Raw genomic sequence first — 15,099 nt, 5'->3', positions numbered from 1 at the left:
TGTATGAACTGTGCTTTATTACACAATATGTGACTAATGTGAAGTGGACATCCCATTACCATCGCCCTCGTCTCTCGTGTTATGTCACTGGTGGATATCCATGCCCAGTAAACACCCTGGGCTTCTCCAGGCGTCCCTCCATCACATGCTTGATTACACTGAAAATGTGAGACTGACCGGGACTAAACAAACAAGAAGAATAGCAACACAGATCCGCCTAATGGTCACCATTTAACTCTATTCATAGGCCCTTCATTATGTCCGTATGGGCTTTGACGACGGGATTATAGGAAGCCTCAGTGACAAAGGTCAGGGCTGAGCAGACACTCCCACACCTCCATGACCTGCTCTGATCCCACGACCCTGCTATCAGCATCCCCCCAAGCCCCCCCTCACTCTCTCCGCTGGTTAACCGGCTTTGTCCTGGCCCATTTTCTGCTGCATCACTCACACCCATCACAGCAGAGCCATTCAGAAGACGGAGGAGACAAACTAAAGAACTTCTGTGTCCAACATAATAATAACTGCTAGGTTTCCTTAGGTCTTCGATCGGCTTGTCAGCAAATAGAAAATGATGCAGATGCTGATTAATGGCCATTCTCACAACGTCCTAGTCTACATGTAGTGGACACATGTGTTGCCTACATTCACCTCTGGGCTTCACTCTGGCCTTAGTGATGGTCACCGTAGCATTACCGAGAGATCCCACATAAATATTATTCAAAAGTAAAAGTAAAGAACAATATAAACAAAATGAGCTTCATAGGTCGTAATTGTTTGTGCAGCTGACACGTGTTTCAGTCGTGGGGCGTTTGTTGCATGTGGTGGTGGAGGGGGTCTGGAGCAGCAGCTCTTCAGGCCTCAGGCCTGCAGGAAACAAACGCATAAAAAACACGGTTACCTGTCACAGGACTGGAGTCCCACCTTCTAACCTCACTTTGACTGCTCTCCAGGCTACTCCTCTGACCTCGGTGTCAGTGTGTGTGTGTGTGTGTGTGTGTGAGTGTGTGCAGGGTGTGGTACATGGTCAAATCCAGTTTTTCTGGCTTTTGTTGGATGTTCCAGGACTGGACAAGTAACAAAGCGGTGTGACCTGAACATGTGTGTGTGTGTGTGTGTGTGTGTGTGTGTGTGTGTGTGTGTGTGTGTGTGTGTGTGTGTGTGTGTGTGTGTGTGTGTGTGTAATTACCTGAGCAACTGAATATCTCCGTGTCTGTTTATGTCACAGGATTCACAGGAAGGGTCACCAGGTGCAGCAGTGAGTATCTGTTGATCAAAGACAAAGAGAGCGGCAGACGTTTGAGGCACACGTTTTCAGGGAGTGTCTGACCGGGCAGATGTTTGGCCGCCTCACGTGCTCCATCTTCTTTCCTTGTAGGTGATTCTTGAATCTAGACACAAAAGACCTAATAAAGATGTGAAGTTTGTAACGCCAATCTCACTATATAATCTAACAGTACTTGGATAAAGGCAGCGTGTTGTAGTTCTACTCCACTACAGCATCTGAACGTTTCCTCCACTGTCTGTGCATTAACAGTTAGTGTGGGTGTGAGTGACTCATTTTGTCCAGCAGACACTGCTGAACATCGTTGAGGGCACTTTAACGCAGCTCAGCAGGTTTTACTTCACCCACTGATTCTTCAGCATCTGTGACCTTCGTGTTGTGAAGCTGAGAAATGAGTCATGACCTATTGTAATTAACCAAGCCATGATTTATTGAAACACATCAAACAGTCCTCTTATATTTTTTGTATCTAATGTTGAGTGATCTGCATTTCACAGTATATACATAATGTACTATATTATACAGTTTATCTTACATTTTACTGTAAAGTGTATATATTCGTCTTTAAATGTGGTTGATTTCTAAGACACAAAGCAATACGTTGTTCTTGTCCATATAAAATACATAAAATACAAACACAGGGTTAATGAGTCAGGACTCAACAAACCTGAGATTTAAATGTCTGCTGATGTGTCCAAAGAGGTCATTTTTCCCAGACGTAGGTTTTCAGTTAAGATTTCAAGAACACAAGGCTCAGTGAGATGTAGAAAATGAGCCAAAAGCAGCAGCTTATGGCTTCAAAGGACTCAGTGAAAGCGCAGGACGTATTGTTGTTAGTCGGTCCAGACCCAAACCGTGGTGGACACCATATGGAGCGAGGTGTCAATGACGGGAAAAAATGGCGGAAGCTGCCACTCACCATAAAAACAAACAGTGCAGGTCTAAAGATCACCTTGATGCCCCACGACATTACTACTGCAGGTGAATGTTTGTTGACACAAACTGAGCTCAGATTGTTTGGGAAGTACACACAGTCACATGTGTTGTGTGCCAACAGGAAAACATCATCTCAGATGTAAAGAACAAAGCAGGAGGCGTCCTGATTTGGGCCGAGCGGAGTCTGGTTCTGGGCATCCTGCTATTTAGTTCATCAAGGTGCACTTAATAAATCCACAGACACCTGCATAACCTCCATATCTACTGTATCTAATGTATTGTTCAATATATTTAATACATTTAATTATATCACAATATTATTATGTCACATCACATCAAAAACAATTTGCTACAGCCCTTTGGGACAAGAGAATATTTATTTCAAGGATTAGAGAAACTTGTTCTCTAACTGACTTAAAAATACTTTGATTGAGTTTAAGATTTTAAATAAATAAAAAAGTTCAAATGTTCACTAATTTAAAAAAAGAAAATTTGAAAATAGTAGTGAAATAGTGAATGTTTTAGTTGAGCAGACAGAGGCTCTGCTTTAAGTGCAGGTGGTTGCACTTCAGTGTTCCTGCTACAGCTATGCAGGGAATCATATCAGCATACAATGACACCTAATCAGACGTAGAGGACAGGATCTTAATCAGGAAGGATCCTTATTTAGGTCAGATTTAAAAAGTTTTTTATTGCCTGGAAACACTTTCTATTTGGTGTAAAGCTGTGTGTGGCATTAAAGAGTGTAAAGTAGAGAAACCACTGAACATTGCTCTCATTTATTTTAACCCACATCCAGTCGCATAGTGGCCAATTATATTGAGCGCTCCTTCCTGTGAGCTCATCCTCAGTGACCAGTGAGGCTGAGTGACCCTAAACCATAGTTTGAGTCATCCGAACGCATTAGATGGCAATAAAGGAGGCAGTGGTTTGACAGAAGGCTGGGATGGTGTCTGCTCCCCACGTACTCCAACACTCTCACTGTCAGAGGTTGGGGGATGGGGGGGGGTGAAGTGGGTGTAATACCAGGGTTCAAGTTTCACTCTGTGGTTGTTGCGGGAGGAAGGACGGGCAGGAGGTGGTGGGGATTGTGGGAACGGCGAGGATAAAGAGCCAAGAGGGAGTCCTGCCGTTTGTCTGATGGCTCCCGAACGCGTCTTTCTGCTCCTCGCTCGGCCCCGCGCACGATTTAATCCTCAGCCACTACAACAGGACAGGGACTTCACAGATGATTGCAGGCTTCACGCAGCATACCACGAGAAATGTAATTAACAACTCACAGTTAATTGGCTTTTTACATGATAAAGCACAATCTTCCCATACATATGCGAGAGCTTCTCGTGGCCACAGGCGTGCCCCATAGGAAGGGGAACGCAGCGCTCGTGTGTTCCATTTGTTGGGAGCATTTTCAAGGCTAATCATCTTATGTTTAATCCTTCTTCATGATTGGCCTGTTACTGCCTGAAAGCAACTTCATGTCTATGACACCCATGATGCTCTATGAGGCCAGGCCGCAACCTATGCATCCTCACTAAACCTGTATATTCAGGTGTTCCCCACAGTTCTGTCCTGGGGCCCATTTTATTTGCATTTAAGTTTACAATAGAAGCAGTTTTAAATATATATTTTTTCATTAAATTAATTGATTTTTAGTGACGCTGCAATAATTACACATGAGCTCATCACACAGATTAAAGTTAGTGTGAAGTTTTAGAATGTTGAGGTTTTGTTTTGCACTAATGATTATTAAAAATGAACTATCTCCCTCTGGCCCTGAGGCTGTGCATACGCAGACAGTTACAAACATTGTTCCTTGTTTTAACTCTAAACAGTCCATTTGGTCTGGTCAGAGATGCAGGCCTTAATATTGCAATGTTTCAATAACCAAAGTTTCTCCCTCGTCAATACATTCCAGAGCTCGAGTTGTGTGTGCGTGTAGCGTATTTGAACCCCATGTGACAGCGTTCGCATGTCTGTCCTGCAGCAACTTCGTCTGACTCGCTGAGCGACAAACAAAAGCTTTCTCTGTGAAGCGGAGACGCCTCGGTCGCAGAGGTCCACATCAGTAGCGCTCAGGGGCAGTCACTGGTCAGGAAACACGCACCTAAATATGCACAGTATGAATCTGACTCTCCTGGTTGGGCTACAGAGCCAGGCCTGTGTGGGGTTGGACGACGGCTCAGATAGGTGTGGACTGGAGGAAGACAAAGGGCACTCTGGGACATGGAACAGATATCCACTTGCTGTAGGGTCCACTGTGCTGTGCTCTGTTGTGTATCACCTTACCTTACATAATTGGGCCCATACGAGCACCAAATGGCGCTGGTTGTGGCGCCCAACGGAGTGTTTACCAGAAGGAGAGAGAGAGAGAGAGAGAGAGAGCGGGAGACAAGGTTACCTGTCACCTGTGCGGTCCCCCATCATTTTCTTCTGTCTCTGTGGAGAGGAACAGACAAACGGACTCGCTGGGCCTGAGCGGCTTCTGTCTTCACTTCCTCTTTCTTCTCAATAACACAATGGTAATTGGTAAGAGTGGGCGTGTGTACATCTGGTGCAATAACCGCCCCCCCCCTCCAAACCTCCACCATCCAGCCCCGCTTCTCTTCATCCACCCCGCCCCCATCCTGTTGAAAGCTCATTAAAAGACCTGCTGTTAATGAGCTAGAGGGATCATAGAACTTCATTTTCATTAGGAGAGGGGGTGTGGGTGGGTGTTTGGGGAGGGGGGTGGTTAAGGCCAGAGATGCTGGTGTAGAGGTTTTCATGCCCTTAAAATGGAGTCAGCAATTATCCCAACCCCTTGACACTTTCCACCTTCCCTGTTCTGCCTGCTGGCATGCCCACAAACAATAACCAAACTGCTGCCCCCCCCCCCCAAGCCTCGTATCCTGAGAAATGATTGTTGCCACTGTCACATCCCACAACGCGCAGCATGACCGACACTAACTCTGACAGATCTACGTACACGCAAACAATACGGGAAGAGAGAGCCAGCAACATCACAAGGATGTAAACAAGGAGCGAGGGTCCCTAATCCAAACACTCACATTAAAAATTAATAAGTCAGAGCTGAGCGTGGTCCTCAGAGGAAGGACCCACACTGACTAGGACGACGTCCTGGTGAGAATAGATACATAAAAATAGTTTCAAAAGCTTTGTTGTGAATCCCGAAATGAGGAAAAACAAGAATAAATAAACATGCGACAAAAAAGCAACCACAAGCAGAAAAATAAATAAATCACAATACAAAATAATCCACCTCAAATCTTTATTGAGGCTCCTCATGACATGGTACAAAAGGGTGTCAAGTTCACAAAGACACAGCAGAGCGGTGCAGCTTGACAATAGCCAGTGTTGGGTGTAAAGGAGACGATGCTGGGAAAAGTGGAGGGCATGTAACAGTCAGTTAATACAGTAATACCAACAACAATGAGTATAGGAACAGCAAGAATGGAAGTCTATGTACAAAAAGCATCCCTGAACAGTTACACTGCGCTCACTCGTAATCGCACTCAAAACAAAAACACATTAACTTGTTTTTTCCCTGACGTGAATGTAAGTAGAGCTCAGATACAGTAGCACAAAGTCATCACAGTGGACACGACAGCAAACGGTAGCGCTCGGCTCGAAGCCTCCGTCCGGCTGAGCCGCGACCCGGGGATCATGACCCGGCGAGGCACGCTCGGAACCCGAGACCGCAGGAGGACAGGGGCTTAGAGGAGAGCCCGGTACCTCCTATGTACACGTACGTACGTGCGCGCACACACACACACACACACACACACACACACACACACACACACACACACACACACACACACACACACACACACACACACACACACACACACACACACACACACACACACACACACACACACACCAAGTGCTTGCTTGGCAGCCTACCACAAAACTCCACCAATCAACCGTCAACCACTGCCTCTGTCAACCCTGTGTCTCAGCAGCAGGACAGACTTTTTCACTAACGTGCAGCATTCATAAATTACAAAAAAAAAAAAGGAATTTAAACACAGGCAAAGAAATAAAACATATCAATTTGCAGCAAAACATGCATAAGCTTCAAGCAGTTCAGCACTTTACAAATGTAAACAATGGAACAGAAATATACCGAAGAACAAAGTACACACACCCGTTTCGCATGGAAGTACAATTGCAGTTTTTTATGCATAGAAGCTACTCATGGAAAGAAAACCAGCAGATCAGAGTCTCGGTTCGCTCTGTCACAGGCTCGGGAGCACAACCTCGCTCGGCCCCGGAACCCTGTAAACATTACGTTAAGTGACGAGTGTTGTGACAACCAAACACCTTTAAAACCAGAAGTCTGAGGAAGTGCAGGCGGACAGTGTTTGGATTGGTTTCACCCTCGGGTCTGTTCAGACGGCTGTAGTCTTTAAAAGGTCTTCTCAGAAGAAGAGAGCGAGAAGCAGCGAGGCAGCGTGACCTCCCGCCACCTGCTGAATATATATTACGATTGCTCTATTGCTATGCTGTTTTAATTCCATATACCCTGTGCTCTGTAGAATTCTGGGTCTCCACCTGTCCAGTGGGTCACCAGAGACATAAATCACTCGTCTTTTGCATCCTGCGCTGCAACATGGTGATCAGTTTCCTGTGTCGGTGTGGACTGTGGCGGTTGCACTTCCTGTTCGAGAGCTCTGGTAATCTCCCCGCTGAATGTCACGGCCTTGTTTTGCTCTGTGGTCTAAACAAACTGTAGGCACTTAGTTTCACCCGGGAGCTTCGCATACAATCGTGAGCTGCTGGCTGCCGCTCGCCTCGGCGCCTTCTTTCAAACCGGGTTCCAGTTTAACTCGACTGTCAGTTTTACGGTGGGGGGGGGGTCACGCGTCTGATGGGGGGGGGGCGCCGGGGGCGGGCGGGGCGGGCGGGGCTCACGGTGCGGCGGCCGCGGCCTCGCCGGCACCTCCGGGCGCGAGGTCGCCCGCGCCGGCCTCCGCCCGCATCCCCTCCTCCTCCGCCTCCATCCCTTTAGGCTCCGCCTCCGCCACGTCCAGGCTCACCTCGTCCTCCTCCATCTTCACCACCACCGCCTCCTCCTCGGCCTTGATGGCGGCCAGCGTGTCGGCGGCGCTGGCCTGCGCATACGCGCCCACGCTGGCGTGGCTCAGGCCGTGGACCTTCTTCAGGTGCTTCTCCAGGGTGGCGTAGACGGTGAACGGCACGGCGCACAGCTGGCACAGGAAGGAGGCCTTGGCCCCCTGGGCGCCGTGCGTCTTCATGTGGCGCGTCAACTTTGAACTCTGAGCGCAGGCGTAGTTGCAGAGGCCGCAGCGGTAGGGCCGCTCACCTGTGTGGCTGCGGCGGTGCACAGTCAGGTTGCTGCTATTTCTGAACTGCTTACCGCAGAACTCGCAGGCCTCGTCTTTCTTCTTCTTGCCCGCGGCGCTCGCCGCCGCGCCGCCGCCGTGGCCGCCCGCCGCCCCGCCCCGCCACTCGTGCTCCCGCTGCCACTCGTGCGCCGCCTCGCCCGCTTTGCCGGCGCCCCACTCCCTCTCCCGCTCCACCTCCCCTCTCTCGCCCTCCCGCTCGCCCGCCTCCGGGCGCTTGGGCGTGCAGTTGCCGCTGGCGATCCCGCTCTCGCCGCTGCCGCCGGTCTCGCCGCTCTCCAGCGAGCCTTCGGAGGGGCTGGCGCAGGGCGAGGTGTGCTGGGGCTCCCCCTGCCCCTCGGCCTCCTCCTCGGCGCCCTCTCTCTGGGGCTGGTACAGCCGCAGCAGCTCCGGGGGTCTCACCTGCGAGGTCAGCAGCATCAGGCCCGAAGCTATGGACGGGTGTTTGGGCAGAGCCAGGTCGTGCTCCGATGGGCCCGGGGCTCTCACATCTGGACCCACCATTCCCTTAACCATGTTCCCCCCTTGCTGCATCTGATACCTCCCCCTCCCCCCCTGCCGCCCTACGTCTCCATCCTCCATCATGACCATCTCCACCGGCTCATACCCACTTCCTCCGCCTCCAGCTTCCCTGTGATGGCTCCGTATGTGACGGGCCAGCTGGCCGCTCTGGGCGAAGGCCTGCCCACACACCCCGCAGTGGTACGGCCTCTCGCACGTGTGAGTGCGGCGGTGGGAGGACAGGGCGCGCAGGGACTGGAAGTTCTGGTCGCACATCTCGCAGTGAAAGTCAGTCTGGAGGGCGCCGGTCTGAGGAAAGGGGGACGCGGCCGGTGGGGAGGAGGAGGGCGACAGGACCAGGCCTCCGAGGGAACTGCCCGTGGTGGTGTTGTTCCCCTCCGCCAGCTCCATGAGCCGCACCGAGAAGTTCAGGGCCTGCGCGTTCCTGGAGGAGCCGGGGGCGGCGCCGTGCGTCTGACGGGGGCGACCGGGCCGCAGGCCGGGGGGCTGGAAGGCCGAGGCCAGGGCCTGGCTCAGGTGACGGGGGTCCAGAGTGGCCGCGGCGGCTTTGTGCTCCGTGGCGGCGCCGCCCCCGCCCGCGGCGTCCTCGTCCTCGTCCTCCTGGTAGATGCTGAAGGAGTGCGCGTGCTGCGCGTGCTGCAGGAGCGCCCAGGCCGACGGGAACAGGCCCTCACACTGCTGACAGGCGAAGTAGGGCGGCTCGTCGGCCGCTGGAAAACAGAGAGCGCACTCCGTTAGCTGCCTGCACATGAAGTAAGTCTACAATAGAACGGCAAAGTATCACCACGACTCTAATTTATTAGGAGTTATAGGGATGAAGCCAGACTTGGCGTTGCCTTTGGTCGGCGCCACCCTCTCAGCTCTGTAGCTGCCAAACGATCAGCTGTTCACCCACTGAGCCCGTTTGGTGGCTTTTTAGGAAACACGTCGCGGGTTTAGAGCAGTAAACACAAACAGAGAGGTTACAGTCGGGTCACGGGCTGGACAGCGAGAACATCGAGTCGAGAGGAACTACAGACTTTAGCGATAATCATCTGTGGCTTCCTCGCAGCGAGTGACCTCTCTCGGCCACGTGATCCCTTTATTAATAGAAAAACACCGATCGCCGCTGCTGTGAGGCTCTAAGCGCTTAACAGGAACACGAAGGCCTCGCTCACTTGACTGAAAGGTGGAGAGAGGGACCAGGTGACGACAGCGCGTCTGAAAACGAGGAAGGAAGTAACGATGTGGAGCGCGAGAGGAGCCTCTGAAACCAGAAAGGCCGAGTCGCACGGTGCATCTGGAGATATTTTTATATGTGGATAGCTTTGTCTCCTAAATGAGAGCCACTCTCCAATTAAGCTGCAAATTTCTAATTAGCAGAACGCAGAAAACGAACGCTTTATGCAAATCGGGCCCTGACTCAGCCTGCTTGACAAATGAGGCCTTTCTGCATAAATCAAAATTGAGAGAGAAGATCCTCAAATTGAGGGGGAAACTGTTCTATTTTTCTTTTCTGGAGAGGTTCAAAGCCGACTCTGGTATAAGCCTCTTTCATGTTTCCTCAAGTCAAATCCGTCTGTATTTTACTGGAGGGGGGGAGGAGAGCGGAGATGAAAAAGGGAGCAACTGTTTCTTTTTCTTTCTTTCTCTTCTTCCCCTCTCCCGCCTCGCCTCTGTCTGGAGACGAGAGGAGTTCGCCTTGGTGTCCTTTAACCTAGCCCGAGGAGAAACCCGGGAGAAGTTGAGATACTTCTCTTTAAAAATAGGGTGAAGAGTGAGAGCAGGAGGGGGAAACAGGAAAGATAGATAGGTAGGTCAGGGCTCGGGAGATAAAAGGAAAATGAGATAAAAAGATTATAATGTAGTGAAGGGGGCCAAGAGACACAAAAATATGTCACCCCTCTGGATTGTACTTGAGACCCATCCTCCAACCCTGGCTCCCCTCAACACTGCCCCCTCCTTAAAAAAAACCTCCAAATCTTTCCCTGAGGGTGAGGGGGCTTTTGTCTTGGGGTCCTGGAGTGAAACACAATACCCAGCCGGTTTCTCTTTCCTTGCCTGTCTCCTCTCTCACTCCCTGCTTTTTCTTTTTTTTTTCGGTAAGGATTCCCATTTGGCCCGGGGTAGCACTTGAATATTAAGCAGAAGCAATAACTACTAATTAAAAATGCAGATTGGCTGGGAGCACTAACGAGCAGCAGGCAGAATCTCTTTTCCCTTGGGAGGCAGAGGGAGGAGAAAGAGAGAGAAGAGGGGGAGGAGGGAGGGAGGGGGGAGAGAAATTGAAAGAGGGCAAAGCGAAAGTGTGTTGAAGATTGGGGGAAGACGTAAAGACGGCGGTGGTGGGGAGCTGGAGATGAGGGGGGGACAAACAAGGAGAATAAATAAAGAGGAATGAGACAGATGCACGCGGCTCTTCAGTAATCCATCCCACTCAGCCCCCTTCGCTTGAATGCAGAAAATAGACGGAGGAGCCATTTGTTGTGGGATAACTGCTCTTTCACTCGCAGTCATCTCCGAAGCTGCTCAGATGCTCAGTTCGCGGCCCACCAACCGACGCGCCGCGCAGCCGAAGCGCGGCGCCCCGTGACACGCGGGGCGGCAGGTTGTCCAATTAAAAGCGCCCTTTGCTGCTCGAGCGCGCTAAAAGCCGGACGAGGCGTCGCGCGCTCCCAACAAACGCAACCTACATTCGCTAATGAAACTTTAATCCAAACTTATCCACTCCTGCATTATTCACGGGCGGCGGCGCTCCTTCCCGCCACGCACGCGCTAGGTTCGCCGCGCGGTCCCGCGGGCGGCGGTTTCTCCGAACTCACGAGCGCCGACTGTAAGCGCGAGACGGAGCGAGAGATGAAAAACAGTCAGCGAGAGAGAGAAAAACAAGAGGTTGTGGACAAACGGAAATGGTGTGTGCACCCTTCCCCTGAGCGTTACACAAAGGAAGGAACTGCTAACGCATGTGCACACAACAGTTTCCAAATGCATGAAGGCGCACTTGTACCTAGCAGTGTGCCTCAAGAGTCTCTGTCCATTTCAGGTTATTTATGACACTTTTATTATGAAGGCTCGATGTGACCTTCAAACACATCTGACTTCTGCCGGAAAACACAGCATCGCTTGCAAAACGCATTTTTAATGAACGAAAACATATCATTATGTGTCACACGTGTCACACATGTGAACGTGTCCAGTGTCACATATTCACACAGCAGCAGAAAGGGAGGCAAATATTCATTTAGTAAATTTCATATTTTATGAAGAATTTGAAAGAAAGAGCAATGGAGACGAGGGCAAGAAGCGGATGCGGGAGATGAAGCAGCAGCAGGACGGAGGTGGAGATTCCCTGGAGCTCAGGTGGCTCGGCCCGGGGCAGAGCAGAGCAGCCGCACATGATGCAACGTCCTCAGTTCCAGTGTCATGGCAGCGAGGAGAGCTGCATCCACTGCCCCTGACCAGCTCCCGCCGGCACTGCAGAGCCGACGGCCCGCGAACGCCTCGCGGCCATTTACCGCCCGAACGCCAACACCCAAACGCGACACAGCTGTTTTAGAGGAAGCCGCTGTCCGGCGGGTGACAGGTGAGCGGGAGAAACATGTTTACCTGGCCGCTCCACCTCAGAGACCCACAGGCAGGGACGTACGAGGGCGCCCTGGAGCTCAGGTGCTCGGCGCGGGGCCCAAGGGACCCTCGGCGCCCTCCGCACACTCCTGACGCCTACCCTCTCCACACAATTAGCCCGTGCGTCACTAACTCGCAGGCCTGCTAATGGCAACGGCTAGCTAATGAGACGGACCTGGGAGGGAGGGGGAGCAGTTCTTCAACGGAGGGGAGGGCGGTTGAGGAAAAAAATATATATATAATGAAATGAAAAACAGGGTCGCTAATTAGCAACCCGCCTTTTAGTAGCGCTCACCTGCTCTGCCGGCCTCCACCCTCACGCCGGGCTCCTCGGCCCAGACCCCCCTCCTCAGCTCGATGAAGCCCGGCCCGGGCCTGGCGGCGCCGGCGCGCTGCTGGGCCCGGTGGGCGGGCGAGGGCGGCGCGGCGCTGGCGCCCGGGGCCCGGCCTCGGGACCGGCAGCCGCCCTGCTTGTGCTGGATGAAGGCGAGGATGTGGGCGAGCGGGAAGGCCCGGCTGCACTGGCCACAGGTCAGGAGGTCGTGGTCCTCGGCGGCGGCGCCGACGGGAGGCGCCGGGGCGGGCGGCGGCGGCGGCGGGTCGTCAGACGCGCTGGTGCCACCCGCCGTGTCAGTGACGTCTGGAGGAGGAGAGAAATAAAGTTCACATTATAAAACATGAACTTGCAAACAGAAGGAGAGCAAGGGAGGTGAAGGAAAACAAACCAAGGTTCGTTAATACTAAACCCCAAAGACTGTGTCTGGGCTCTGGACTGATCTCATGACAAAGCAAAGCATCAGGAAACTTTTCTGACATCCTGTGGCTGAATCCACTCATGTTGGCAACACTCATTAGTTTCAGCTCTAATATACAAAAAAAAAAAAAAACAGACGCACCATCAATCAGTGTCACTTTGGCGAGTTGCCGGTGGTGTCATCAGGTATCGGTGTGTGGAATGCACCGGACTCGGACCTGGCTCATACTAGAACAGGTCCCGTGACGGCTTTGAACCCGCGCTCGTGTTCAGGAGGAAGACGCGCACACGCTTCCTGCGTCCTGAATGCACACACAAAGCGCTGACCCGCACAATCTCCCGTTCAGATTGCTGCTACGAGGCCGCGGCGCTGAGAAAGTCGACCGTAAAAGCGGGCCAGTTGATTCAAAGTGTTAGTTTCAGTTGTGAGCGCTGCAGGCAATGAGGCCAAACGGCTCCGCCAGCGCTGACCACTTCCTTCAACCGACCCAAAACAGATCCACGCGCGCAGGCCGGCTTTGCGGTGCGCACGGAGGAGACGAGCCCAAGCGGCCACCTCAGCAGAATCGACGAGCTCCGGCTCGCACGTCAACGTGCTGACAGCTCATTGTCGCGTTCAAAGTGTGCCGATCGCGACGCGGCCCGTCACCTTTAACTCTCAATAATGCTGCCCTGCCAGCCGCAGGCAGCGGGAGTTTCTCAACAGGAAGTGTAATGCAATAAAAGAGAGAGAGAAAAAAAACACACTGAAGGTGTTCGCGATAAGAGCGCAGAGGTCTTGTACTGTACAGTTCATCTGACGCAATGTTAGCGACCTGGCGCTTCGTGTGCGGTTTTTGCGCTTTGCAATAAAGTCGCGCGGGCACGAGCGCGTGTTGGTGGAACAGTGGACACGACTTCAAACAAAACATAAACTTGCGCAAAGCTTCCTTCGCCCCAGCGCAGGTTCAGCTCTTTGTGCGGGAGGAGGAGGAGGGTCACTAGACTGTTGCTCAATGGTCATGGGCACACCTTGACGCCGGGGCCGATCCACCTGCCTGGACTAGGCCGGCTGGCGCAGGACAGGTACAGACAGTGGAGCCTGGAGTCAGATCTCGCCAGTTGTTACTCAAAAATGTCACCTTTCCTGTTTCAGGTTGCGCTGTTTGTGCAGACTTGCAAGGCGCGGTCTCTCTCTCTCTCTCTCTCTGACTGACACGCGCGCGCGCGCGCGCACACACACACACACACACACACTGGGTTGAGTCAGGGCCTGTGGTCACACCAGACACGCACCATTGGCCTCCAGTAGAGAAACAAATGTTTAAGTTTCTCTCCTATTTCCTTTTAAGCCTCACGTGTGTCTTTGCGAGCGGTTCTTAATTTTAAACAACCTGTAAAGATTAAAAGAGAAGCAGAGGTTCAGTGGGGTCTGGTCCACATTTTTATTTACACGAATTGTTTATTTGACTAAATATTAAAAGGAGTCTTCAATTAAAGCAGCATGAACTCGGTGCCTTGGCTTTAAACAGGTGATTTGAAGAGTTCCAGATGACCCAGAGACTGAGCGAGTAACTTGATCATCGTCTACCCTGGAAATATTAATCGTCGTGTTCGGACCTGTAGCCTCTGAAAACAGCGTGCCAATAAACCGGTCCTTCCTCTGGGTGAACAACTGCAGCGATAATCACCATCAGGACAAACAGCGGGGAAATCATAAGCCCTTAACCAAATATTTGCCTACAAATTGAGCGTAGGGATTAAAATACATCCATATTGGCCCTGGGAATATGGCCAGTAAACATTAGGATACTTTCAAACGGCTTGGGAAGTTGCTGAAAAATTAAAACAGATTATTCCCCCAATAACAGCTCACTAGAACCACATATGACAGCAGCATCAGCGCATCCGAACCATGTGCGCAAAACAAACCGGGGACTTGAGTTTATTTGGACAAAAACACCAGCGCCGTCCTCCGCGCGGTCAGCGTGTCACAGCGTCGTGCCGTCGCTCCTTCTTACCTTGAATTGCACTCAGGTGCTGCGGTTTGCTTCCAAGTTTGCGCCTGGACATCGTGTCGAGCGTTCCGGGTTTGGCACCTTTTCTGGGTCCCAGAGAGCAAACCCTCCCAGTCCAGAGCCGTCCAGCTGCTCCTTCACCGATAAGTTGACCGAAGCGCGAGGGGGGACTGATAAGACTGGCTGGCCTCTGCCTGGACTCGCACTGAGCAGTGAAGGGAGCGTTCAAGTTCACGCTGCTTCCCCCGCAGCGAGCGGAGGGCGAAAAGGGGCATGGGCGACCGTAGGCACCGCCCGCCGACCAGCTTCTGGGACTCTGACCCCGCCTTCCTCTGTTAACTCGCTCCATAAACACGCGTTTCTTTCACCGTGAAGCGTTTTTTTCTATCTCCCACCAGCCGTCAGATATCGGTTTTAAACACACGTGACACTGGGAATCTACGCGCAGTTCCTGCGCAGAGAAGCTGCACAGGTGTCTCCAAAAGCCAAACCCGAACCACATGTACATTCATTTCTCTTTTCTTAACGACCGAAATACAAACAGTAAAATGAAGAGAATCACTTCTAGATTAGTTACTGAAGCTGCAGCAACAGTGGACTAAGATTTGGCGCCACCTTCCGATGACAACTGGT

General features: G+C 51.9%; 1 protein-coding gene and 1 long non-coding RNA gene across 2 annotated transcripts; both read right to left on the bottom strand.

Annotated features, from left to right (window-relative positions):
- Positions 1–23: 23 nt before the first annotated feature.
- On the bottom strand, positions 24–4,762 carry LOC129605004 (uncharacterized). The gene is made up of 3 exons (XR_008696450.1): positions 1,953–4,762; positions 1,190–1,391; positions 24–867 (listed from the first exon to the last, which is right to left on the bottom strand). It is a non-coding gene; the product is annotated as an uncharacterized LOC129605004 (long non-coding RNA).
- Positions 4,763–5,475: 713 nt separating this feature from the next.
- On the bottom strand, positions 5,476–14,796 carry znf296 (zinc finger protein 296). The gene is made up of 3 exons (XM_029171679.3): positions 14,470–14,796; positions 12,011–12,355; positions 5,476–8,822 (listed from the first exon to the last, which is right to left on the bottom strand). The coding sequence occupies exons 1-3, from the start codon at positions 14,519–14,521 to the stop codon at positions 7,135–7,137; spliced, it is 2,085 nt and encodes a 694-aa protein (XP_029027512.2). The 5' UTR covers positions 14,522–14,796; the 3' UTR covers positions 5,476–7,134.
- Positions 14,797–15,099: the final 303 nt, after the last annotated feature.

The sequence above is a fragment of the Betta splendens genome, chromosome 13 (assembly GCF_900634795.4).
Source record: "Betta splendens chromosome 13, fBetSpl5.4, whole genome shotgun sequence".
In the NCBI taxonomy this organism is placed as follows: domain Eukaryota; kingdom Metazoa; phylum Chordata; class Actinopteri; order Anabantiformes; family Osphronemidae; genus Betta; species Betta splendens.
The sequence above is the reverse complement of the archived record's forward strand: the minus strand, read 5'-3'. Positions and strand labels throughout refer to the sequence as shown.